This window comes from Pterocles gutturalis, unplaced genomic scaffold, assembly GCF_000699245.1.
Source record: "Pterocles gutturalis isolate BGI_N339 unplaced genomic scaffold, ASM69924v1 scaffold51576, whole genome shotgun sequence".
In the NCBI taxonomy this organism is placed as follows: domain Eukaryota; kingdom Metazoa; phylum Chordata; class Aves; order Pterocliformes; family Pteroclidae; genus Pterocles; species Pterocles gutturalis.
The window spans coordinates 1-27,377 of NW_010099743.1; the positions used below are offsets into that span (position 1 = coordinate 1).

A 27,377-nucleotide genomic window follows, 5' to 3' on the forward strand; every position below is an offset into this window, starting at 1 on the left:
TCCTTATTTCCTTTTTTAAAAATGGGGGTTATGTTTCCCTTTTTCCAGTCAGTGGGAACTTTACCAGAGTGCCACGACTTCTCAAATATGATGTGTAGTGGTTTGGCAACTTCATCTGCCAGTTCCTTCAGGACCTGTGGATGTATCTCATCAGGTCCCGTGGACTTGTGCACCTTCAGGTTCTTTAGATGGTGTCGAACCTGATCTTCTCCCACAGCTGGTAGTTCTTCCTTCTCCCAGTCACTGCCTTTGCCTTGTGCAACTTGGGCAGTGTGGCTTGAGATCTTGCCTGTGAAGACGTCATTAAGTACTTCCTCCTTCTCAATATCCTGGGTAGCCAGGTCTGCCGCTTCCTTCCAGAGGGGGCCCACATTATCCCTAGTCCTCCTTTTATCGCTGACATACCTATAGAAGTTCTTCCTGTTACCCTTAACGTCCTTGGCCATATTTAATTCTGTTTGGGCTATAGCTTTCCTAACCTGATCTCTGGCTTCACAGACAGTTTCTCTGTATTGTCCCCAGGCTACCTGTCCTTGCTTCCACCCTCTGTATACTTCCTTTTTTTGTTTGAGTTTGCTCAGGAGTTCCTTGTTCATCCATCCAGACCTCCTGGTGTTTTTGCCTGCCTTCCTCTTTGTTGGGATCCCCTGAGCCTGGAGGAAGTGATCCTTGAATATTAGCCAGCTTTCCCCTCCAGGGCCTTATCCCGTGGGACTCTTCCAACAGGTCCCTGAAGAGGCCAAAGTCGTCTCTCTTCTTGTGTGCTTTCAATTGTGGGGAGACCTGAATGGTGTGCCAGTGAGTCTTGTGCCACAGTGCTTGATCTTTGACTAGTTGTAGTTCTCTTCTTAGGCACAGGTTTTCTGTCAGGTGCCATGGGCAAGCTGATGTTGTAAGCATGGGCTAGAGTACACCTTTTTTACTATCACTATTTCCTTACTTTTAAAGCAATTTGTGTACTCTTTTAGGCTACTTGTGGTCAGAAAAGACTGATGCAGGTAGAAGCTACCCCCTTTTGAAATTTACGTACCTTACCTTTCTGTTGAACACGGGCTAGTGCGTGTTTTAAACTTTGCTCCTGCTGATTCAGAAGCAGACCTGGAACTCAGAAATGAAAGCTTCCAAGGTTATTGTGAACAAAACTGGAACAAAAGGCTTTGTAGAAAATATTAAAGGCAAATTATAGTGTTGAAACTAATGTGTTTAACTTGTTTAAAATATTACAGTGATGTAAGGATTCCACAAGCACTTGTAGAACATTCTGTGTGCAGAGCAATTTTGTGCATGCAGCTTTTCTGCTTTACATTTACAATATTATGAGTGTTCATAGTCATTCAGACTCATTAGTATGAACCAATGTGTGTATGTATGTGTATGTGCCGAGATGTTAATGTCACTTTCCAGGTGCTGCTTTCCCTGACTGGCAAGAAGCATATGTTTCACAGCCTTTTTTGTTTAAAGCTGTTTTGGATGAGTTTACTTAGCACATGGCAGTAGAAGCAATCAGGTTTCCCAAGCAGGTTACAGTTCTGAAAAGGGAGAGTTGTCTAACACAGGAAAGGTAGAGAATTCTCTCTAAGGGGGCATTGCATAACCTGTTAAATTCTCACCCATTTATACCATAGGGGATCTTTAAAAAAAAAGAAAATGTTTTGAAGATGTTTCTCAAAGACATATGTTTGTTAAAGGACTCTGTTGGTAATTTGAAAGATAGCTTGTGTTCATATGTCTTGTTGAGCTAACTGTATCTGTACAGGTGAAACATTGGTGTATTGCTAGAGTCTGGAAAAACATAGGTGCTTTGTGAAATTCCTCAGAGACAACTTGCACTTGAGGTGGGATGCCTTTGCAAATTCAGTCAGAGGTCTTTCTGCTTCTTGTATGACTTGGAGTTATGAGTAAGTTATGTTCAAAGAACAGCTATTTTTTATGGAAGACATGGGTAAGTACATCCAAAGTTTTTTAGGGAGTTGCTTAAATGCTCAACTGGCATACTATCTTTTCTCTTGCAGTGGTTTTGCAAAAGAAGAGGACACAGTTATGCTTCTTATAAATAAAAAGATTAATTTAAAAAATTTATGTTTGTAAATGCACCTCGCAGTGACATATACTGGGGCTGGTGGGGCCAAGAAGCAGCTCTGGGGCATGGCCCAGGCAGCAAAAGAAGGAAAGTGCCTGGGGCCGAGTGAGCAGGACATGGCCCTGAAAGCCAGGGGACTTCAGGGACTGTCCCCTCTGCTCAGCGCCTGCCAGACCCCAGCTGGGTATGGCCTCCAGTTTGGGTCCCCAAAACAGGAATGACGCTGATGGGAGGTGGGAGGGGGTCCACTGAGACGGTGGGGCTGGAGTCCTTGCCCTGTGAGGAGAGTCTGTAGGACTGGGGCTGGTTTAGCTGGGAGGAGGGATGGCTTCAGGGTCACCCAACAACAGCCCATGGGATGGAGGATATGCAGCCGGGCTCTTCACAGTAGTGTGTGGTGGAAGGGTGTGTTAGAGACACCTGGCACATGCTGAAACGGGGAAAATTCAAACTGACTATAAGGAAGAAATGTTTTCCCCACAAGGACAGCCCAGCAGTGAAACCGGGGCCCAGACAGGTTGTGCCATCTGCAGCCTTGAAGTTTATCAAGCCCCAGCTGGATAAAGCCCTGAGCAGCCTGGTCTGAGCTTAGAGTTGGCTGTGCTTCGGGCAGGGCTTGGACTGGAGACCTCCTGTGGTCCCTCCCTGACTGAGTTATCTTGTTGTCCTATATATGACAAAAACCAGTGTGTATGTGCGTGTGTAGGTGTAGTCTTGGTTTCACATGACACATGACTTTGTTGTGAGACAGTAACAATAGCATACAGACCTACTGAGGGTGTCATCTTTTATTCCAAAAAGTCAGGATTAGACTATGGAAGTACAACGCATAGCGCTCTTATAAAGTAAACTCTAAAAGGCATATTTGGAATTAAAAAGAAAAAAAAGCTCCATTTCTGCCTGCATACACAAGAAGGGAAACAATTATACATCGTAGGAAACAAATAACAAACCAAACTGGAATCTGAACTCTCGCATTTTTACCTTTTATTATCGCTTGTCTTTTCCTGAGTAGCACTGCGCATGGATATTGTGGTCTTGCTCCAAGATGATGGTATGCCCTTTGGTGGTGTTTCAAATACTTCTTTTTTAAATATAAAGTAGCAGAGAAAAATCCTTAAACTTCAAGATTTTTCTTTATGTTGCTTGACAAATATGTGGAGATGTTTAATTTTTCATCTTTACAGGCAGGAAGGTAGTATAACCTTCAGCAGAGAGCTAGTTGCAGTAGTAATCAACCTCTGATTTCTCTATTTTGGAGACAGATCCATCCATCAAGTCCTGAGTGCAAAGCCAAGAGTGCTTACAGAGCACTTTCCCATATATGTTTGATTACTGGAGCACAGCTGCTGCTCTGGGTAATTAATATGAGAGTATAATATCTTTCAGATGGATGCTGTGTCTTTATTTCGAAGGTCAGATGACTTCTCTCACTTATATTCTCTCCTGTCTAAGGCATTTTGTGTAGGTTATTGATTTTTGTTTGCTTGCTGGAAGTAAAGTGCTTTTTGAAGGCCTGGTGAGAAAAACCAGGCAGACTTTGTGTCTGCTTGAGGGAAATGCTGCTAAGAATAAAAAAATGTAGGCTTTAGTAGTCTTCCAGCTACCATGTATGAAAAAGGATTTAGTGCTTCTAAGCCCCAAATTTAATAGGTGGTTCTTTAAATTACTGTCCTAAAGAGTGATTGTTAAACAGTCAAATAAATGTACTTGACTTAGAAGCTTACTTTTCATTTAAGGTTATTGGGGCTTAGGTGTCCTAAGGGCATTTATTCAGATCTGCAGTTTTGTAAGTAAACTTATCTTCTTCTCTGGCAACTGAAATTTCTTTAGGAAAAAAAAATCAAAATACATTTGAAAATAATATTTTATTGTTTGCAAAATTAAAAAGTGAAATTAAATTGAAATTATTGAAGGCAATTATTGGGCAAAAAGAAAATAACTTTTTCAGTAAAAAAGCTTTAAGTAAAGCTTAAAGTTTTCTCCTCATCCCCTGAAAGGACACAACCTTGAAGATTTCAGGATATCAATATCTGAAGTTAGCCTGAGATAATTCTTGAAATGAGTGCAATTTCACAAGTAGAACTTTCAGTTTGCAAAAGGAAAGTTTTGGGGCTTTCAGGTGGTTTTTAGTAATATTTTGTATGGTTTGTAATCTGTGTAATTTGTTCCTCATAGCTAGACATGTCAGTGATGCTGTCTGTTAATAGTATGCTATTATGAGTCTGTATTAAGACTTCTAAAGCAGAATCACGTATTTTTGGATATTATCAGAACTTTCATTGTCGTAATTATTGTAGTATTTGATACCTTATTTGACTTGAGGTGTAGGTAATCTTCATGCAGTTGAATTTTGCCTTCTTCTCTAATTTAACATAATTTAGTTAAAGATGCAGCAGGATGCATGTGGTAAAGATTTCAGAAAGTTATGATGAAAGCAACAGATTTAAGGTGGAATTTTTTAACAGTCTTCTGTTTTAGCCTAATTCTGTCCATGTGCAAAGCAAAGGAAATTTTATGACGGACTTCAGCGGAAGCAGGAAATCCTGCTTGGCATGGACTTTTCAAAGGGCTGTTATGCCCTGGTATCTTCATTCTTCTTTTTGTGGGCTTAAAATGGAAAGCTCTCCAATATTGTTGTTCTTTTTTACTTAAATAATGTCATATGCTGCAGGGAGGAGAGTGTTTGGCTTGTTAGTTCTGGCACACACCTCTATTCTGCCCATTCTTTCCTGCTTTCTTGGAAGTCTTAGCTGGAAAAGACTCTTACTTTGTCACTGAAGGCTTTTTACTAACATACCTTCTTTAGCTGAAAAAACCAAACTGATTTTTTTCATAGTTATTTTGAAAAAGGATCAGTTTATGTAGAACATCTTTGTCTGTTCAGTTAATGTGATTTATTAGCTATTATTTTACAACTGCATTTTTGGTATTCTATATGATGTACTGTACATGCGATGAGGGCGGGTAAGGCAAGTCTTAGAGATTAAACACAGCATGCTAGGTTTGCAAAAGCTATGTACGGGCTGTTTCTCCAAGCACCAGTTAGCATCTGGAGCAAGGGCCAAGATGTATTTTGTTTCCTTTTTTTTTTTAAGGACTCCTAAGTTTTAAAGGCTAAAATATGAGGTGTGACAAAGACAAGGAGGAGTGTTCACTGAGCTGGAAGCTGCACTCACTAGATTTCTCATGGAAGTATAGTGCAAGTAACTCTCACATAGCCTTGCCTGCTTGCTGACTTTTCTAATAGGGGGTAACTGCAATTACTGTTGCTTTCTCATCACAGGAAGTTACTCTTTTTGCACAGATCTGATTTAGTCAGCAAAGTGTCACCTGAGCCTCCCTGCCTCAATTCAGTAGATTTGGTTCTCTTGCTGTTTTACATTCATGTTATTTTTTTAAATTGGCAGTTGACACATGCTTTTATAGATCCTTGCAGTTAGAAGTCTTCCAAAAGGTAACTTTTCTTTTAGTATTTATCAATAAGTCACAGGCTAGAGCTGTATTTTACTTAAGGATATGTGATTTGACTTAGGGACCTAAAAGGACAGAAAATATCTTTTTTGTGACACTACATTTTAAAAAGATAGGGCAAGGTTCAAAATAGCTGAAGCTGTTACAGAAAAATGAGCTAGATAGACCTGTTTGAAACTTGTTGAAGCTAGTCGTATTCTTACAGGGTTTTCCTGTTTCTATGGCCTGCATATTTATTATTATTGGCCAACCTCTCTGGTAATTATATCATCTTCTGAGATTTTTACTCAGAGTCAGCAAGGCTAAGATGCTCTCAATAGGGTCATGGTTATGAATATTAGTAATGTCTTCTCCATGTTTTAGGAAGATATTTGGTGTAGAAACCATCTTAAGTGATTATAGGTACATTCCATGAAGGTAACTATGTTGTATCTAGCTGTCCTGTACTTCTCTAGAGAGAAGGAACAGGTGCTTCAAATGCAGCCTGAGAGTGCATTTTTATTTGTAATGACTTTTAAAAAGTGCATAGGGAGACTAGCTCAGCTGAAGATACCATACTGAAGAAGTGCAGTTGCGTAGCTGTCATGTATCTGAGGAATTGCAGACTCCTGTGATGGGACTAAATCTGTCATTTTACATTATAGCATCCTTCCTTTGCACCGAGTTAGTGAGCTGTAGGGAGAGCAGCAGAGCAAAGGTGGAATATTTCTTTTGTATCTCTACCATGGTTGAGCCCCTGGCAAAAGTTAGCTTTTCTAATATGCACCTGCCAACATGATCGAAATGCCACAGCAGTCCATAGAAGCATCTCCAAGGAGTTGCTCAGAAATTATTCTTCCACAGAGAATTTGTCCATAGAAGTGAGAAGTGCACTCCCCAAGGGGATCATTGTTGGTTGCAGCTGTTGGAGATCATTTGCATGGGAGGTCATACTGTTGTGCTGGCTGTCATCTGACTTTGGAGCTGATGAAGTCAAATGTTTGTCTGCTGGGGAAGGAAGGGTGCCTCTTGTTGCTTCTGTTTATTGACTCCACTTTTTTTTAAGAGTAACGTCAGAGGTTTTTTTTATTTCTTTCCAGCTGTGATAGACAAAATGTCAATAGAATAAGTGACCTACCCACCAGAACTTACCATGAACCATCTGGTTGGACCGCCTGAGGGGGAGGTAAGTGAAGAGCCAGCAAATGGAGCAGCGAACGAGTCAGTGGAGGCTGACCTGGAGCACTCAGAGGTAGAAGAGGAACAGCGATACGCAACTCGCTACCCAAGGCTTACAAACAGCAGCCAAGGAGGCCTGTCTGGGCAGGAGGAGGAAGGGATGTTAGCTCGGTCAGCAAGCACTGAGAGTGGTTTCCACAATCATACAGATACTGCAGAAGGGGATGTGATACCCACAGTGGAGGACAGTTTCGACACAGAGAGAGTTCAGGAAAATGACGATGAGAGTGCATATGCGGTGCAGTACAGGCCTGAGTCTGAGGAGTACACGGAGAATGCTGAGGCTGAGCATGGCGAGGCCATTCATAATCGAACATTGCCCAATCACTTACATTTCCACTCCATCGAACACGAGGAAGCCATGAATGCAGCCTACTCGGGTTACGTCTACACACATCGACTGTTCCACCGAGGAGAGGATGAACAGTATGCTGAGCCTTATGCTGACTATGGACTGCAAGAACATGTGTATGAGGAGATAGGAGATACACCAGACCTCGATGTTAGGGAGGGGATCCAACAGTATGAGCGGGAAAGGGAGGAAGCTGACAATTACCGCAAGGAGGCACTTGGTGCCCGTCTTCACCACTATGATGAACGGTCTGATGGAGAGTCTGACAGCCCTGAGAAAGAGGCAGAGTTTGCACCCTACCCAAGAATGGATAGTTACGAACAAGAGGAGGATATTGATCAGATTGTAGCAGAGGTGAAGCAGAGCATGAGCTCTCAGAGCTTAGACAAGGCAGCTGAAGACATGCCAGAGGCGGAGCAGAGTTTGGAGCATGATCATGCTCTTGCTGGTGGTGGGCATGAAAGTAATGGCCAGCTACCAGCTGGTTCTCGAGTTATATCCAGCTCAGGAGAATCTGTACAGAGGTACAGCAAGGAAAAGAGAGATGCAATTTCACTGGCCATCAGGGATATTAAAGAGGCTATTGAGGAAGTGAAGACAAGGACCATCCGTTCTCCTTACACTCCTGATGAACCTAAGGAACCTATCTGGGTGATGAGACGGGACATCAGTCCCACCAGGGGCTCTGACGACCAGAGGCCACTAGATGGAGATGTGAGTATACCAAGCTTTCAGCTCTCAGGTTATGTATGTCTCATTCCTTTAATTGTGGCATACATGACAGTGAAGGAGGGTGCATTTTGTTCTTGTTCTGTGATTCATCCTTCAGTAAAGTGTGTAGTGCTTTGTCTGTTTTATATTTATACTCTAGAGGGCATGTAAAGAGGTAAGCATGTGCATTATCAGTGGGACACATTTTTCTTTATGAAGCACTGCTGACCCCAGTTATACTATACGAGAATTTGTCACATGAAGCTTTTTACTTTTTTTTTCTGAAACAGATGCTGTTACTTGTTTTACTGCCATGGGATATTTTAGAGTAGGTACTGAACACTTTGTCTTCTATTATCTATCCTTGTAGGTTTCTAAGGTTCATTTTCTTAAACATAACAATCCTAACAGTTCCATCAGAAATCTGATAATATTCTTTATGATGGTATCGTAGGTCAGAGTCATGTTCCAGAAAAGTTGCAGGCTTTTTGTCCACTTGCAGGCTCTAGAAATATGTTATGAACATCAGTATATTACATTATCACTGTAAAGTGTATTCACTCTCCAGCAATCTAAGTATCGAAGGCTATTGTTCAGATTTACAGCATCAACATTTCTGAAATTCTGTACTTTCAGTGTGAGACTTAACTTGGATCAGTTCCCAGTTTGTGCTTCCAGTGGTCTATACGATGATCTTTATTTTAAATTTTGTGGTGTTTCAGCGTTTCTAATAAACTAAACTCATAAACAACTGTTAACTGCATTAGATTTATGCCTGATATGAAAAGAAGTGGTAGGCTAAATTGACTGGGCCAAAAATAATCTGTCATGTGGACACATGCTATTACTTCAAGGATAAACGCACTGGAAACATCTGCTCCATCCTCTTTATTACTCCAAGAACATTGGAATGTTTTTTGTGACTTTTTTTTTAGAAGAACATCAAAAGATAGAACTCTTTGTGTGTTGTTTGCTGTTTTAAACTGAATTATAATAACCTTCTAGGAATGCATCAGAACTGTCCAAAACACCTCAGCCTCTGCAAAGGGAATTCAGATAGTGAAAAAAGATCACATGCTGTGTCAATCTGTGACAGGCTTCTGATTTTTTGACCTGCCTTCAAAATGATGAAGGCTAGTATTCTACAAATGGTAGGAGCTTTTTGGAGTGTGGTGTTTGAGCTGCTGAAAAAGTATGCAAGCTAATTGACACATGTAGCTTCCAGATTTTGGTTTTGCTTTAAAACTGTTGGAAACACACAGTGGTGAGGATGTTTGGGTTGGGTTTTTGTTTCTTCATACTTTCACTGAAACTTTAAAAAAAAAAAAAAACAACCCTATGTTTCAAAGAATACTTCTATGAATATTTTAAAAATTATATCTGTTATAGAGTTGATTAGCAGTCATGTGGAGGGCTAAAGCAATCTTCCAAGAGTATTCTGTGTGGCAGAACAACTACTTTTAACTTTTTTAAAGATTTACAAAAGCTGTAATTATTTCTCTCTCCTTTTTTGGACAGATCACATTACTCTTCTGCTGTATATTTTGTTCACCATATTGTCTGTATTTGTAAGTGCTGTCTTTGTCTGGGAGAATCAAAGAACTTCCTATTGCTTCCTGATTGTCTGATTGTAACACCCAGTACCATGATGGTCTCAGTGACATTGGGCTGGGGATCCTGAAAGTACTGAGTCCTTTCTGAAGGTGCTTTAGCTGCATCTTGCAGAATTTGACTTTTCTAAGGTATGCTGGTAGGACTCAGCCTGGTACATTAATATAGAAAACATATAGTTAATTTCTCATTCAATATTTTTCATTGCCTGTCAGATAAGAACCTGATTGAGGTTTTCAGTGCTGGCTGTAATCAAAACAGAGATGTATAACAGTATAGCTCAGTGCAAAAATAAATGGTGGTTGTACATGTGCAGACAGTCTGTATTCTTGGAAAGAGGAAGTAAATTAAGCAAATAGTTTAGAAGATCTGTAGCAGATTGAGGAAATACACAGTGTAGAAGAAGGGCCTTGGCACTGAGTAGAAATTGTGTTTTTCACTGAAGATGAGGTGTGTATTTACTTCACTGGATTCTTTAGTTCAGATACTAACTCATGAACAGTCTGAACGGTCTGCTTTCTTTAACAAAGCATGTGTAGAATTGCTTAGCAGTAAATTGGGCAAAATCAGGTTGTATTGACTAAGTGACCACGAGTGATCAATTATAATAAAAATGTGGTTGAAACCCATTCATCTAAATGTAGATTTTTCTTCTGTCTTCCTTCGGAAAGAAACAGATCTCCAGCAGGAGCTTTTCAGTGTAACCAGTATATGCCAGAGACGTTATTCAGTCTGATTTGTAACACTGGCCTTGAAATAAGGAGTTAAGTAAAGAGAGTGTTTTCCCTTCAGGCAGACACTCTTTTTTTTCCTTATCCAGGAGCTGCAGATAAGTGATGCTAATTGGTGCTTTTATTCCCTTCAGTTATTTTGCAGGTCTACTTTGAAAATTGTGCCCACATTGTTTTCTAACAAAACCATTTTGCTTTTAGAGGTAAAACCTACTTGAAAATATTTGTAATCAGTTTGTATTGTTAATCATATGATATTGAAACTGGTAAGACCTCCAAATACCAGTAATTTTTTGTTTAGCTAGGAGCTATCCGTGAGACACCAATGAAGCCAGGGAGTCAGAAAACAATTTTCAGTCGAGACTCATTAAATACAACCTCTTTTGCCTTTTTTTCACAAGAAAGTGTCTGTCACTTCTCAGTGCTGAGCATTTGGATGGTACATTCACTGCGGAATGTTTGGTAGAATAGTAGTTGGAAGTGTCCAGGGACTATTTTGAGAACCTAACAATCCAGAAGTGTTCAGCTGGCCTGCAGCTGGATATAGTTTGGGAAAGCAATGTTAGGAAAGACATGCAACGACTGTGTCAGTAAGAAAGATGCAGGTCACTGTATCTGGGTTGTTTTTTTTTAAGACACCTTGTTTCCAGGTTTATTCACAGTTTAACCTACCAGGAATTTCAGTCGTCCCTAGGTATTTCTCCTCAAAATAAATGCTTGGTATGTATATAAAAAAAAAAAAAAAATAAAAAAGAAAGAAAGAAAATTGCTCACAACCCATGGACAATTCTACTGTAATAAACTCTGGTAGTCTGGTGATGTAGGTGGCAAGTAGCAGACTTATGTGAGTAAATAAATAGTGTATCGAAGTACCTGCTTAATATTTAACAATGGAGAGTATTTGCTGTCATGTGCCTTGTGCACCCTGGTTTAGTGATACATGCTTTCCCTTGAATGAGAGATGGTCTGGACATCTAGTTTGTAGGGAAGATGTTGTACTTGTGTGTTTTATAAAACCTAAAAAATTATCTGTGTCCTTTGAATAAATGCAGTAAGGTTGTTTTTTTTAAGTTTGCCACACAATGAGATGTGAACAATTGACATATATTTCCAAAATCTGTTTATCAGAAAACTTTTTAAACCAAAGCAGACGGTCACTACGGTATGGCCTCGTAAGGGTATCTTTTTCAAATACGGTAGCAGTTAGAGCTGCACAACTGTGATAATGTGACATTAGGAAACTGACCCATGATGGAAGAGACTGTGGAACTGCAGTTAGGATGTGTTTTCTAAGTGTGAAACAGGAGAGAATCTTTTCACATTGTACTGAATAACGTTCGTAGCTGGAGACCAGCATGGAGCTTATGGTATGCACGCGTCTGAGAGTGGTGGAGGACAATAGCCTTTAGGAAACGGTGTTGTTTTGGGTGCATGCAGTTACCTCATTGTAAGGGAAGGCCCATATCGCGTTTAGGTAGCTTTTGCCTGTCATTCTTCTCTGACAGATTCTCCAGAAACCTGCTGTGAAAGCCAAGCACAAAAATAGTGATTTTAAAGTTCTAAACAGAAAACATCCACATGCATGGATCTGGACTTAAGGATGAACACATGTTCAAGTGGAAAAGGGAATAGTTTTTAGTAGATAGCTCAGAATACAGTTAAATATTCTGGTGTGTAAACGTATCGATGGCCTAAAAAAGCATCTTTAAAATATCACAAAGCTTTGAGAATCATGGCTTGATTAGTTGTGGAAATACAGAGACCTGCTGAGAAAAGGACTGAAAGACACCAAAGCTCAAGTAGATTTTTTTTGTCTGGGATTTAAAGAGCATTTCTGTCCTCTCATGTCCAGAGAAGAGAAGCAGGCTACCTGCTTCACTTCTGCCATAATCAAGAGAAAACAGTGGTTTGGAGGGAGAAATTTCTCCCTTTCAGAAGAAAATACCGTCACATTTTTCAGAGGTCCATTCAGTTATCCATGGGGTTACAGATCTGAAAGGCAAGTTTTTTTGACCTGCAGGCCATGGTTTGTTGCTGTGTGACAGATTTCACTTTTGCAGATCTCTCTCATCAGTGTTCACAGTCTCTGTTCCTCTGCAGATACTTGAGGTGGTGCAATGTTAGAATAAACCCTAATATAAAGTAAAAGCACATACATGTGTGGTTTGCATTTGTGAAGCAGAAGTTCCGAGCTGAAGACAAGCCTTTCAGGTAGAACAGAACTGAGCTGCGTTGTTTTGCTTCTCTGTCCTTTTTGGTTACAGTTACATGTATTTTATTTCAGCCTTTGAGTTCTCAGCTGCAGGATTTTCTGAATTCTGATAACTCCAGAAGTGAAGTGTTTTCGTGGAGATGAATTTGCTTCACTTTTTCCACAGCAGGAGTCATGTATTATTAACAAGGCAATAGAGAAGTCTGTTTTAAATAATTAAGCAGGTTTCAGTAATAGATGAACAAAGGGGAAGAAAAGAGAAAACAAAGAAATGAAATAAAGAGTAGTTTATATTGATAGGATAGTGTTTTATTTTTAAAACTGTTCATTGAGCACAGAGAATACAGGTCATATTTCCATGATCTATGCGAGACCACAGTCGTAAAATTATACAGGAGAAAAATGCCTCAAAAATCCCAAAGCAAAAATCACTTTCAAAAAATGAACAAAAAACATCTTAATATTCAGGGCAGAAAACTTTATGCTGATTCATTAATCACACAGAAGAAGCTTAAATTTATCAATTAATCTGCTTGAAAACTCTCTCCAGGTGAGTTACAGGCTTTTAAATTACTGTGAGCACTGTATATATAACCCCTTGAATATTTTTGGTTTTTTGTTTTGTTATGTTTTTTAAGTATTGCAAGTTCAAAGCAATTTCAAGTTATTTTTCTGTGCTGTTGAAAACTAGAACAGCCCCTGTTACGGTTTTAAAGTCTTTTGAAAACACAGGAGGGATCCACGCTGATTTTTTTCAGACTGACACGTGAATCTGCATTTGAACTAGAAGTTCTGGTGAAAGTGCAGCTAAGAACATCCATACTTGAGAAGGAGAAACAGCCAGCACTGAACCAGCTTCCAGGAGCCCTGCTGCACTGGAAGCCCTCCACCCAGTGTGCGTGCTGCTGGACAGACCCTATCTGCGTAATACGTGTGTGATCTGTCAGAGTTCCTGCAGCCTAAGATTTTATTCACAGAGAGGTTCCCGCTCACAAAGTGTGTCTGTGGTACACGGCTACTCCTACTGACTCATGTGGCCAAGAGACTCTTTGAAATGAGCAAAATAGGGCCATCTTGCCCTACCAGGCTCAGTTACGTTTGTTGTTTGCTCACTTGAACTTTTATGTGTCAGATCTAAACCTCCATGTATTCTTATATATTTTTATTTTGTATTTGAGATTTAGTAATATCATAGTAGCAGGTGTGGCAGTCTTCAAAGATTTTTGACAGAGCTACACAGTTATTTCTTAGGTCAAAATCTCTGTTTTTGTAACTTCAATGAATTTTACTGAGGAATTAGAACTTAGTGGTGGTGTGCAGACTCTCCTGGACAGTGTGTTTGTGTTAGAAAAACTAGTTTATTCAGGGCTTTTGCGTAGTGTAACACATGTGGATAGTCAGATCTCTCAACTGGAATTGTCAGTTATTGTCCAGATGGTGGCAAGTGGAGAGGGCTCTGTCCTTGCAGTGTATCATCAGCTGGATTAGGGGAGATTCCCCAAACTAAGATTCCCCAAACTGCATTTTTTCTCTGGTCTTAAACACAGCTGGTCTGTGATCCCACATGACCACTCGAGCCCCCGTGATCCATTGCTATAGCTTACCTTAAGTGAAATGCAAAACACCTCCTACGTTAACTGGGTACCTAACACTGTCGTAAGTGACCTTATCTGCATCTTCAGAAATAGTTTGTGTTGACTACCGGCAAGTATCTTATCACAGAATCATAGAATGGTTTGGGTTGGAAGGGACCTTAAAGATCATCGAGTTCCAACCCCCCTGCTGTGGACAGAATCACAGAATCACAGAATGTTAGAGATTGGAAGGGACCTCAAAAGATCATCTGGTCCAATCCCCCTGCCAGAGCAGGAACACCTAGATCAGATCACACAGGAACGCATCCAGGCGGGCTTTGAATGTCTCCAGAGAAGGAGACTCCACAACCTCTCTGGGCAGCCTGTTCCAGTGCTCTGTCACCCTCACTGGTGGGTGACACCTTCCACTAGACCAGGTTGCTCAAAGCCTCATCCAGCCTGGCCTTGAACTGCATGTACTCTTTGATCATTTCTGGAGCAGAAACTGCATGGGGGAGCTGTTGGGTTAACCAGAGTCTCTACCCAGGATGGTAGTTAGCACCCTGAAATGGAGAATGGTGCCTCTTACTTTTCATATGCACAAGAGGAAGCTGCTGGGGGAATCTCTGAGGCTGCCTGACATTCCTCTGTGGGGAGGTCCTATACCAGTTAGTCAAATGCTTTGTTCTGAAGTGAGCAGTTCAGTCAGTTACCTTGTCTCAAGTCAACTGGTTGTATCACACAAACTATCAGGGCTGCACACACTCAGTACACTCACCCACCACACTGATGGGTGAGTGTACTGAGTGTGTGCAGAGGCAGTTACACCACAATTACAGTTAGATCACAACTGTAGTAGAAACTTAAGTTTCATCCTTATGTCACAGTTATAAATTAAATTGCATAGATTGTGCCACAGTGTGCATGTTTATGTACAATAGTTCTGAATTGGTTTTATTTTTATAAATCCTCAATTTTTAACACTATTGTTAAAATAAACAAGGACAGCCAATAATGATGATTACTTATGTTGTAAGGAAATCTAGCTTTCAGCTCCATTCTTTAGGGGTACTTTATGCCATCTAAAATCTATGAACGTACGTTGAGGTTCTCAGTCTATGTGTAGTGCATAGCATTGAAAGTGTTCAAATCACAGTAGATATTCTGCCAAAACATAGTTGTGCTAAAATCTAAGAGATTTACTGCCATAGTTGTGCTGTACTGGGCGGTGCTTGTGAAGTTACACATCTGACTATACTTGCTTGTTGGAGCTGAATATTTCAGAGTGCTTTGACCTTTGCTTAATGTGTATGGGTACCTCTCAGAAGACTTTTCACCACTGAAATCATATACTTTTAAAATCCTTGCTTTATCCAGTTGTCTCCTCTGAACTAAGGTACAGGAAGATTATATTTGCCATTCCTCTGCCAAGAAGCCTGTGGGTGGACGTTAGTTTCATATAAGTAATGGCCTTTTGTTTAAGTGAATCCCACGTTGCTGAAGTATTCATTGATTTCATCCCCTCTGACCCAGCCTTGGATGTGATGATGTGACCCACCAGTTATACTCTTTTCAGATAAGCTGCTGCTAGAAGCAGGTAAAACAACACTGTTTTTATAAAGCTTGGTGGTGGTTGTGTTTGAAGTTGTTTCAGTGTCTGTTCTGTTTGTCTTCATGAGCTATTCAGTAGCCAGCTGGGTTGACCTGGATAGGTTAGATGCAGCATGATGCCACACAATCCTCTCCTATTACAAGTTCTGTTACTAAATCCCTCTGCACAATTGCAAGGAAAGTTTCTCAGGTGGAGTGGGTTGCATGTTACTTAGAGCCAAACAACACCGAAGCTGAGATGGAGAATTTTTGGATGTACCAGGTTGAGTATCGTAAGAAAAATGTAAGTTGATTTTCAAGAGGAGAAATAGGGTTAATGGTAACTTTTTTATTCCTGCACTTAAGAAAACACTTTGTAATTCCATTGATGGACCTCTCTACGTAATAACAGCATGCTTCACATTAACTTGCTATGTTTGTTCTGACAGCATTTTTGTTAGGCTTCTAAAACTTGTTTTGTTAACAGACAATGAAGCAGTCAGGAAGCATTTGTTTTAGACTTCAGTTGTAGTGTTTTGAGCAGCTAGACAAGTTGTCTATCCACTATGATGTATCAAAATATTTCTTGTTATTGCTGTGACTGCATTCTTTCGTGGTGCACCATATATGGTACCTCTAAAAATGCATTTTGATGCAGAGGAGAACTGAGTGTTTATTCTTCAAAGACTGAATTTTTTTTTTACAAATGTTTTTGGGGACAGCTCTCGTGTCCTGTTATGTAGCAGACTTTGTAGGATGTTTGATATTTAGGTATGGTAGTTTTGGTTTCAGATGATTTTTTTTTCCCAGAAAAATTTGAGCAGACATTCAAACAGAGCACATGGAAAGGTATGTGATCATTTTGATGGTTGCTTATTTCTGATACTTTGTAGATTAGAATAGATGGGTAAGGACATTTGTAGTGCTACTGGAGTAACTGTTAATGCATTTTAAATGATGCAGAATTTCTTAATGTCAGCAACCAACTGGTTTAAATTAAATAATTTATTATCACTTCAGTGTGTGAATGTGAGAGCTTTCAGGCATTTTAAAGATTTTTTTTTTTTGTGGAAACATTCTATGCTAAAATATGATATGCTTTACTTTGTTTCTTTGTTTACTATTTAAAGCTCAGTCTTATGATATCCTGATGCCATTATTAGGTTGGTAGTATTGTGCACCTTTTATATTTAATCCTAACACAGAAATACTGGGTAATTATTGGGAATGTGAGCACTAAGAGGATGCTTTCATTAAGTAAATAGGAGTTGCCATTTGTGCAGTTGAGTCACTGTGGCACTGTAACTCTGGAAGTTACACAGCAAATCAGGGGAGCATGTATCTCTCCCACAGCAGTGCAACGAGCAGTCCTTCAGCCTGATGGCACAAGCACATGCCGGCATTCTAGCGACCGTTTCACAGCTGCATCTCCTTTTTGCCCTGCAGTTGTAATTCAAAATACAACGAGATGCAAGGACTGCTCTTTCACCCAGAAGATATCTATAAAAGGAATTGCTTCATGACTCTTTGGAAGCCTTTGTTCATTGACTACAGTTCTAATATTTAGTAATTAGCCAAGGTAAACCTTTTAAAGGAATGAAGGGAAAGGGAAGGAGGAGAAGGGAATTCTTTTTTCCTGTTTTGTTCCATATCTGTGAAGGTAAGCTTGCAAAACTTAGATTTTTTTTTTTTTTTGTACACAGTTTCATAGAACTCACTGTTTCAGCTGGAGTGGAGGCATAGCAGGAGGGCATGCCTAGCTTGGAGCTGCTGCCAGCTCAGAGCACTGGAAGGGTAGCCCTTTTCTGATGTGATTCATTGGCTTAGAGAAAAGCCATATCATGTAATTGTTTATGAAACCAGAAGAATAGTATTTGACTGTTTTGCCGTCAATGGTGAACTGTTGAGCTGGCAAAGGTAGGGCCAAACTTCCTATGCCAAAGGAGAGTGTAGAGTGCTAGGGCTGCTGCTTGTGTAGCTAAATGCTAAACCTTCCTCTGAGGATTCACATTTTGGCATGAGCACTGACATGTTTTGCAGGTATCTCCTTAAGATCTGCCTTTAAAAATGCCTACTGGGTTGAAGCTTTGTACCCTCTTTCATTTTGGTCACCTTCATTAATTCCACACTCGGTGTTCTTGCGTCATACCCCTTATTGGTCCACCCTGCTCTGGCCTTTAGATACCTCACTGCAGTTTCTTAGTGCCACCAGCATTCATTAGGAATTGCCTATGATTAGAATATCCTTTCCCAAAGAATTCTTTCCCTGTACCAAGAAGATACTTGCTAAGGGATCATATAGATCTAGATATTCTATGATACTGCTTCTCTACAACATTCCCTTTGTTTTTCTGCTATGACATTCTTGATGATCATGGATGACTAGGACATAATTGGAAAGACACTTTCTCACTGAATTGTTTGAGGTGAAGGGAGAAGAATTAAGAAATCTGATCTAGAGAGCATGTATAGTACTAATATCATAGCACAAACTGTGAACTGTTTTCCAGGTTTGCACTGTATCTAGGATGAGGAATCATAGTCCTTGATTACACTGGTATTGAGTAGTCCTTTAATATGTTTGTAAGTTCTTGAACACTTCAGTGTTACTCTGTGCAATTCATAAAAGTTTTTTTCTAAGATGGTAGGGACAACCACTGCAACATCAGCTCAGGTTGGATTAGTTTAGCACTTCAGATTAATTATGCTTGAGGGCGTAATGTGTTTATGGGGAAATTACAGTCTTTTCTTCACTCTCTCCAATTTGACCACTAAGTAATCTTTAGCTGAATCCCTGTGTTCTGTTCATGGTCCATTCACCTGTCTCCCATCACAGTTTACTTCTTAGTGTCTTTATCTTTTCTTTCCTATGATGTCAGAGTTTAGGACATCAGCCTGCATTGCCTGCAGCCTTCAGTAAGCTGAAGTCATTAGCCTGCATGCAATAAGCATGTACTTGTGCGACTGAAAGTCCTGTAACTGCAGTTTAGTTGAATGCTGACAGTAAGTGTAAGCAGTTGGCCTAATACCAGTATCAGATGAGCCTCCATTCACCTTGCAAAAATACAGTTTTTATGACACGCTTTTTGGCCGAGTGTTGTTTGTCACTGAGTACAGCTTTTTATTTTTCCAACTGCTTCGTTTCATACATTACTGACAAGTAAGCACAGGTATTTTTTAAAAGATTTAGCTGTTCAGAGTAAGTCCACTGAGATACTGGTATGTGATCATTGTGATAAAAAGCAAGCGTTAAAATATTTCAAAAGTGTTTGTCTTAGTTTTTTCTTTTTTTCCCCCCCGCTCATCTCTTATTTCCACTGCCAAGTTAGAAGAAAATATGAAAGAACAATTTCTACATTTGTCACTCAGATTATTATTTAATTTTCTTGCCATGTCTAGTCTCCATCTCCAGATTCCTCTTCACCTCGGGGTGCTGAATCGTCAAGTAGGCAACATCACCAGGATGTCTGCAGTACAGCAGAGGCCTCCACTAATAAAGAGGTAGAGTGAAATCTTTTTAAAAGCCATACTCTTGTTCATGCTGCTTATGCCTTTTTATTTTCCTTTCCCCCTTGTACCTGTGCAATTCTCCCAAAATTGAAAAAAACTTGAAAAGCTGATTTGTAGCTCCTTTCCCTTGTGCTTGCTTGGCTGTCTGACTGAATTTCTAACATACTTAAGACTGTTTATCATGGCCCTTCTGAATCTTGTGTTCAGCTGCCACTAAATTTATTTAACAGGCTGGGAGGTACTGATGTACCAAACAGCCCACATCACCTCTATATTAGAGGAAGCCCTTTCTTTTTTTGATGCAGAATATCTTCCCACAAAGAAAAGAATGTTTCTCAGCCAGATGAAAAAGCTTTCTTAAATAAAATTAATTGGGTAGTAATTTACGCTGCTTAGTATTTTGTCATTGTAGAAACTGGCCTGCCAGTGATTCACGGTCGGAATTCAGTTCCTGATTCCAAGTTCCTTAAAGTAAAGCTAAATACTTGCTTTCTTTTTTTTTTTTTTTTTTTTTTTTTTTGTTATTTTTTCCTCACCTGGCAGCTTTTTACACTGCAGTAGTTCCACCAACACAAAATAAGAAGTGTGAGTAGAGCTTCTCGCAGTGTGAAAAGAAAATCATTTGGCATAAAAAGTATTTGGATTAGTATAGAATGGCTGTAAACAGAAAATGTGCAAATATTTGTTTTATTTGCTTTTTGTTTTTTAAACTTAAAAAAATCTAGAAACTGTAGTCTAACAAGTTACCATATTGTTACCAATAGCAATGCATAAGTTGTCTTCCATAATGCAAAAAACTCATCTATTTTAATGGGAAATACTGATTAAAATTGGAACATTAATTAGTAATCCATTCTTTCTTTTTTTCTTTTGTTATCATCAAGGGATGAAAAGGCTTGTAACATATATTTATTTGTGCCAGTCTTTATTTGCATTTAGAAAATAGCGGAAGGTTTCAAAAGGCTTAAGAAACTCCTAAGTTCTCATGTGCTAAAGCCTTCGACAATAGATTGTGCCATTAAATTTTCATCTGCTATATTCTTAGCTTGTTAAAGCCTTTAGCTTTCTTCATTAGATATTTTGTCACTTCATATATGTCCTAACTTTTAGCAGATTTTAGATATTGATAAACTTACCCAAAGGAAGAAAAGAAACAAGACGCTACTCATTTCAGTTTTTAGAATGTCTTCATACATAATGTCAGAGGTTGTAAACCAGGTTTCACAGGAGGATGTGTCAGGCTATTTGTTTTGCTCAGATGAGCAATAATGCCTGTTTTAGTACTTCCAGTGCAAGGACAACAGTGATAAAGCAACCTCGTAAGTTTTGGGAATGACTTTTAGGTCTTAGCAAAACCTTTTTTTAAATATAAATTTTTTAATTCTAGGTGGCAACAAAATTAACAAGAGTAATGAAACATTAATGACCTTGATGTTTCATTATTCATGGATATATAAAATTGAAAGGTGTGAGTTTCCTCCTAGTGGTAACTTTATCTGTCACTTTACTATTCCTGTGGTCTTAATAGAATGTCTTTCAACCTGGGGTAATGAACAAAAAAACTTACTTTTGTGTGTGAGTTTTTGCAGTAAAAGCATATACGATGACAGTTTACATAACTCTATGCTGAAAAGAAGTTGCATTAGCTAGTCAGATTGATGAATAATTTTTACAGGCTTTGTCCACTCTGTTTAAAAAAATAAAAGTACTTCGGAAAGCGCATATATATGCATGAGCTGTCTCTGGTGTGTAGGGGGTTTTTCCTCTAGGCCTGTCAGCATCCAGTGGTTGTATTCCCCTCTTAGCACTACACCAGCAGCAATTACAAACAAGTGTTGAAGTCTGGATAGGTGGTCCAGTAAAAATGTTAATCTGAAGAGATGAAAGAGCCACAGATCTGAAAAGACATGTTGGTGTCCTCACAGCAGATTAAGTGCCTTGGTAGCAGGTGATCGTTGTTTATCGACATCTTTATTTATGCTAGTACAATCTCGATGGAGAGCTTTCTTGGTTTTGCCGTACAGCCTAGTCATTTTCATAAGGAACAGCAAGTACTTAAAGGCTGCACAGATTCTGCTGTCTGTCTCATGGACTTTTTGTTTTATTTCACAAGTTGTTTTATTTTATAGCAATATGAGCATCATTGGTTGAAAAATATTACATGTTACATCAGTTTTCTATTTGTTACAATGGAAAACACTCCCTGGGGTTAGTCACTCAACCTGTCACATAACTGTGACCTTCCCAGTTTACCTGTTTTTTCCACTAATGCACAGAACCTATTAAGTTGCCCGTTATAATGGAAGATAATTTGGCATATATTTCAGTGGATATCATCTGTAAATATACTGGAAATTGTCTAAAATGTTATGGATTATTCTGATCGTATATGGATTTTTTCTTTTAATAAAACTAAGTTAAGCAGTCATTGGAGGACTTACTGCTAATACAATCAGTTGTAGATTCATTAAAGTTTTGTAATCCTTGGACTATCCAAAATTTTTATCTGCAACACATCTGATAGCACCAGATATTTCAATACACCATCTATATATCGCCACATAGATTTTTGTTAGATAAATTTTCCTATGTGTTTTATGTTATTGATTATAACAACATGGTGAATCTTACTCATTGAAAGTTGTAGCCTTCGGGTGTTTGAAGTGTTAGCCACAAAGACGTGTACAAGTCAGGCTTATTTTTATTTCTTCACCTCTTAGGAAACTGAAGGTACCAGATGTGTTTTTGTGCTTGGTACAGCATAAGCATAGTTGGTGTTGAGGTGTTAGTGAATTCACTTACCCCACAGAATACAGGTTGCTAGATAACCTGTTAAAATTTAGAAAGCTTTTTGTAGGCTGTATTCATGTGAGAGATACATCTAAGAACAGTCCTAATGAATAACAGAATTTTGTTAATGAATAGCTGACTGGGCGGATGGTTTTAGTCATGAATAATAACAGTATAGCATAATTTTATATATTCCTGCATGTATTTATTTGTAGTCAGAAGATCCAGTGTCTTTGAGATATGATGTGTTTTCCTGTATACTTCTTGATTAGTAAAAGTGGAGCACCTGTTGGTAGACAATTAATGTACTATTGAACACCAACAAGTAGCTGAAAACTGGGCCTAGCATGTTGCCTGATAGATAAAACACAAACAGAGTACATTGAATTTAACTCTAGTAGGTGCTTAGAGTTTGAAAGTACTAAATATAACAGCAAATCTTAATAAATGGTGATCTTCCTCTGATAATAACTATGACTTATTTAATTTTTCAGTTTTTTGGCATGGAGAAATTTTTAATGCATATTGTTGCATGCCTTGTTCTGTTTGAAATCCTTTTTGTCTTAATTACAGTCCAGAAAAAGCTTGGCTTCATTTCCAACCTATGTTGAAGGTAAGATAGTTCTACAATTTCTAAATCTTTTTTCATATCAAAAAAACTTCCAGTGTTTATAATGTATAAAAATTAGTTTTTATTTGATGAATAGAAAAGCTGCTAGGGTTGGGTATACTAAGTGAGGTTAAATTGTGTCCAATCTGGAACATGAGCTAAATCCTACTGTGCTCTTTCAGAAATTCAGAAACATGGAGCTTTTATTTTTTTAGTGTTTCATTCAAAGTTTCTGTCTCTGTTCTGCTGGGTTTTATCAGTATTACTTAAAACACTACTGGTGGTATTTACGCAACACATATGAATGTGTGCGGACAAGGAAAATAGGTTAGGCAAGAAGAATGTAGTGCTCTCTCCAGGACTGATATAAATTGGCAGGCTCAATCCAATCTCAGTTGGATTAATTAACAGAATTGAATTAATTGGATTAATCTGCAGGCCTTCGAGAGAAGATCTTCACTGCTTTACAGCTACTTGTCCTCTAATTAAATAGTGCTTCCTGCCTTTGAGTTAAGGTTGCGCTTATACTAGTGCTGAGTTTATTCAGAACAATGTGAAAAAGCAAGTTACCTGCTGCATGAACTGCTGTTACCTTTTATGTGAGTCTGCATCCTGTGTATACAGGAAGATTGCATGCTATAAATCCCAGTTGTTTCTTTATAAGAGCATGACAGAAGCAGAAAATTTGAATTTTCATTTGTTTGGTTTTTTTTCCCCTGACAGTGGTTGTTCCATACACTTCATGAAATGCCAGAAATACAGTTGATGTGATAGTTCATTTGAACTGTCTTGGAACTCCTTGGATTGCTTTACAGTATGCTGTATTCAAACAATTATGTGATCATTCTCTTTGGACTACAAATTGATCATTGGTTTAGCCTTCAGTGTGTGAGCTGCATATTTTGGAGTCTGTGTCCAGAATGTCAACTAATGTAAACTTCATGTAGTGTTTTGAAACTAGCTGAGCTTTGGAATTTTGCAGCAACAAAGGATCTCTCTTAGAACTGAAATTAATCTCTTAGTGGTAGCCCTGTCTATCAAGGGCTATCTTAAATAATTCTCACCTCTTTAAAAAAATAAAAAAAACAACTAAAATTTTCCTAGGTGTTGGTCTTAAAAAACCAAATTTTCCATTCTTACTCACTAGCAGTCCAAGCAAAACTTGTTAGGACCTATGCTACACTTGCATTCAGATAATAATTTAATTGTCAGAAGTAATGAGTGGAGGGGGTCTTATAAAAAGCAGTTCTGTCGGTGTGTTCACCTCTGATGAAAATAGAGCACATATCTTTGGGTTTTAATATGCTTCCTTCTGAGAGTCTTATCTAGACCTTTGTCAGTCCATTTTTTGTGTTTTGATTAGAAATTGTACTATAAAGGGTTTTGTACCCTCTATAGCGAAGTGGTGGAAGTGGTGGAAAGGGTGTGACATGAAGAGTGACAAATAGCAACGCATAAATGCTGTATGGTTTCAGGACTGAAAGACTGTACAAATATGTAGTACTTCCAGATGCATAAATTTTCCTAGGGAAAAAATTCCACTTCTTTGGGTTGTGTACTTGAAAGGGACTTGTTCATTTTGAGAGTTTTCCAGATACATAGTATCTGAACAAATTCTGCGTACTAGAGATAAGCATCTTAAAATTAGTAGTCATAAATTTTCATATTTAAAGAAACCGGAAAGGAGACAAGCTTGCTGATAAGATTTATACATCTACTTCTGTAATTGTGTGTAGTTTCAGTGTATCTTGTCTCCAGCTCTTTCTTCTGTTATTTTAGTCTTAATAATGACTTAGATTTCTTGGGGGGACAAAGTTACCCAGGCTCATTCTGAATAGTTGTTAATCTTTTCTGTTATAATTAGAACAAATTTGGCATTCTGAGTAACGTTAAACTTTAAGCACCATCACGTTATATCTCAAGATACCCCTTGATCTAATAAAAATTCCATTTTGATATTGTAGGGGTTTTGCTTTGATCTTAGAGGAAAAAGGCAAATGTAAGACCACTTTATTTTTTGGTGGTAAATGTGGACACTTTTGCCATTAGCATTCTTTAAGATGGTTTACATTTTCACTTGTCTTGAATATCAGTTGCTTTTCTTTTCTTGTAAGAAAACAAGAAGCTTCTTAAGTTAACCAGCCTCCCTTTTGGATCCTGACAATTTTAACATGTAGCAAGGTGTTAAAATGGGACATTTTTATGTATACAATTTTTAGATATAATCACCAAACACTAAAACACTTACAGAACATAAATGATGCTTTATAAGGATTTGCATTTAGTCACTGAACACTTCACTAACCTGTAACTTTCCACAGAACTTGATGGGAAACTGATTATTAAGAATCTGTGGGACTCAGAGAGTTGTTTTGCCATCAGGAGAGCCCATGTTCTGTGTATTTAACAGCATTTTAATTTAACTCTGTACTTTACCTCAATATCCTTGTTGAGACTAAGAATGATTTTTAAAGGTCTATGGCATGCAGGTACCTTGCTTAATTGGGCAATCAGCCTTCTCCTGAAATCATAGAATCACAGAATCATAGAATGGTTAGGGCTGGAAAGGACCTTGGAGATCATCTAGTTCCAACCCCCCTGCTTTGGACAGGGACACCTCCCACTAGACCACGTTGCTCAAAGGTAGACCAGGTTACTTCTTGGTAAAGGGAGACATGTTGTACCTGTAAAGCTTCCCGGCGAGGTTCCTCTGCCTGTTGTACTAATTGTGGCTGACCCACAAGTGAGCAAGTGGCTGATGGCTGTTATTAAATTGCACCCTTCCTCTTTCTGTTTGGGACTGCTGGTCTTAGAATTGCAAGGCTGGCTTTGATGGGTGAGGGGCGAGCTGAGTAACTGTGCCTGGCCCTTCATAATAGTGAAAACCCAGAGATTATTTTGTTCCAGGGTGCTCCCTGCTCACAAAAGAATGAGTTATTGTGAGAGACAGGCTGGATTAACAATTATAGCTTTTGCTGGAGAGATGTTGAGAGCTTTTGCTTGTTGTTTTATACCTTTGAAAGTACTGGTTGCCATATCATCATGCTAAACTGAAGTATTTCAGAGGAGGATTTGCAGCCATCAGGTGCAGGCTCAAGTTGTCAAAGTGCTGCTGGTTTGTCATGGTTCAGCACAATTTTCTTCAGTGATTGCTTTCCTGTGTTACAGTTCCTGGACCTTGCGATCCTGAAGACTTAATCGATGGAATAATTTTTGCTGCCAATTACCTTGGCTCGACTCAACTCCTTTCTGATAAAACTCCCTCCAAGAATGTGAGAATGATGCAGGCTCAGGAAGCTGTCAGCAGGATCAAGGTGAGGAATAATTCCTTCTGCTTCTCATATGGGTGCCTTAGGGTTGCAAATATGAACTTCTTACGTATGTAGTAGTTTTTTCATGTGGAGTTATCTGTGGTTTCAGAAAGGTTAAGTGCCTCATCTTTCTTTCTGCAAGTTAAATCACATGTTCAATGCTGCTTTTGGACCAAGACTGATAAGGAAAAGTTACCAGATCATTTTCATTCCCTATAGTAATAATTGTGCCATGTACTCTAAAGACAAAATCTGAAGTGAGTGGTGGTCTAAGTTGTATGTTACCTGGCTGTTGAGAGAAAGCAGGTTCAGGGTAGAATTGGTAAGTACTGCAGCTGCTTCTGTCTTGGCACTTGATGGAACTGGTACTGTGGTAATGTCTGCAGTTATTTTTGACCCTGCTATGGATACTAGTTTCTGCACCACATGGCAGCTATGAGCTGATTTTAAAAGGAAAAGAAAAGCCTGTGATGGTAGAGATATGTGTAAAAAATAATTTCTGCTGAAATCTGGTATGTTTGCTTTGTTTGTTTGGAAAAAATAAATGCCCACTAATTTCTGTATGGGCCACGACAAGCAATGGGCACGCTGCTGTATTTTAAGTTACAATGATGACATTGTCAGCTGAAACTGAGGTGTGTGAATGAAGCATTGCAGGGATGTACAGGATGTTGCAATATTCCCCAGTACCCATACATGACTGACTGGCAGGCACACAGCTTTGTCTTCTGCTAATTCAGCTAACCAACACAATTGCTTGTGAAAGTTTTCCTTAGTTTAATATTTGTGTGTTCTTTTGCATAGTTTATTTTGGATTCCAACACAATTGCATAAAAGAGGGAGGAAGAGAGACAGCATGTTATCAGCAAAGCTGATAGCACTGTCTGCTACGGTCAGCTGATGCTTCCTACTCTTATTATTCCTTCCAATGTTTTCCATGCCAGGTGTTCAGTCTGTGTATGAAACTTTCACAGGGAAGCTCCAACTAGAACCATTAAGATACTTCCAAAAATTGTAATTTTGCTGATGTTCAAATACATCAGCTGTTGTAACTTTGTCTCTGAAAATCACTAACACACTAGCATTTTAGGGAAGGTGAGGATGTAGCCTTCCTGTTACAGATCAGTCATCTTCTACCATCTCTGTAGAAGTTTCCACAAACTTAAGCAACTACTGAGCCTATTGAAAAAGAATGATTTATCTGCGTTAATTGGAGACTCTGAATTCAGTGACACTTTTAAAAAATATTTTTCACTCAGCTTTCTCAACCCTGGCAGATCTTGGTGGGTTCTTCCCGAAGCTACAGTGGAGACTTTCCTTTACAGAGCCTGTTTCTTTCCTGCTTTGGGTGCAAGTAAGGCTGTGCCAGTCTGTTTAGTAGTCCCCACGTATTCTTTCCTGACACTTGGCTGCATGGTAGAAAAGTTGTCTAATTTGAATGCACAGGAAACTAAAGGTAAGATAGAGAAGGGAGAGATATAAAGGCTTCAGTGAGGCTGGATCTAGGAGGGATGCATCACTGGAAGTTGAAAGGAAAGATTAGCATCAGCTGTCACAGGTATCTGAAGTTGAACTTGAGCCTGCGGCTGGACAGAAAGTTTGC

The 27,377-nt window shown here is 39.0% G+C and overlaps 1 protein-coding gene across 1 annotated transcript; it reads left to right on the forward strand.

Annotated features, from left to right (window-relative positions):
• Positions 1 to 6,686: 6,686 nt before the first annotated feature.
• LOC104457595 (amyloid beta A4 precursor protein-binding family A member 1-like) lies at positions 6,687 to 25,777 on the forward strand (the record flags this gene model as incomplete). Its single annotated transcript, XM_010077052.1, has 4 exons — positions 6,687 to 7,838; positions 18,953 to 19,054; positions 22,427 to 22,466; positions 25,632 to 25,777. Coding segments are annotated over exons 1-4 (1,440 nt in total), but the record flags the coding sequence as incomplete, so codon positions are not given.
• Positions 25,778 to 27,377: the final 1,600 nt, after the last annotated feature.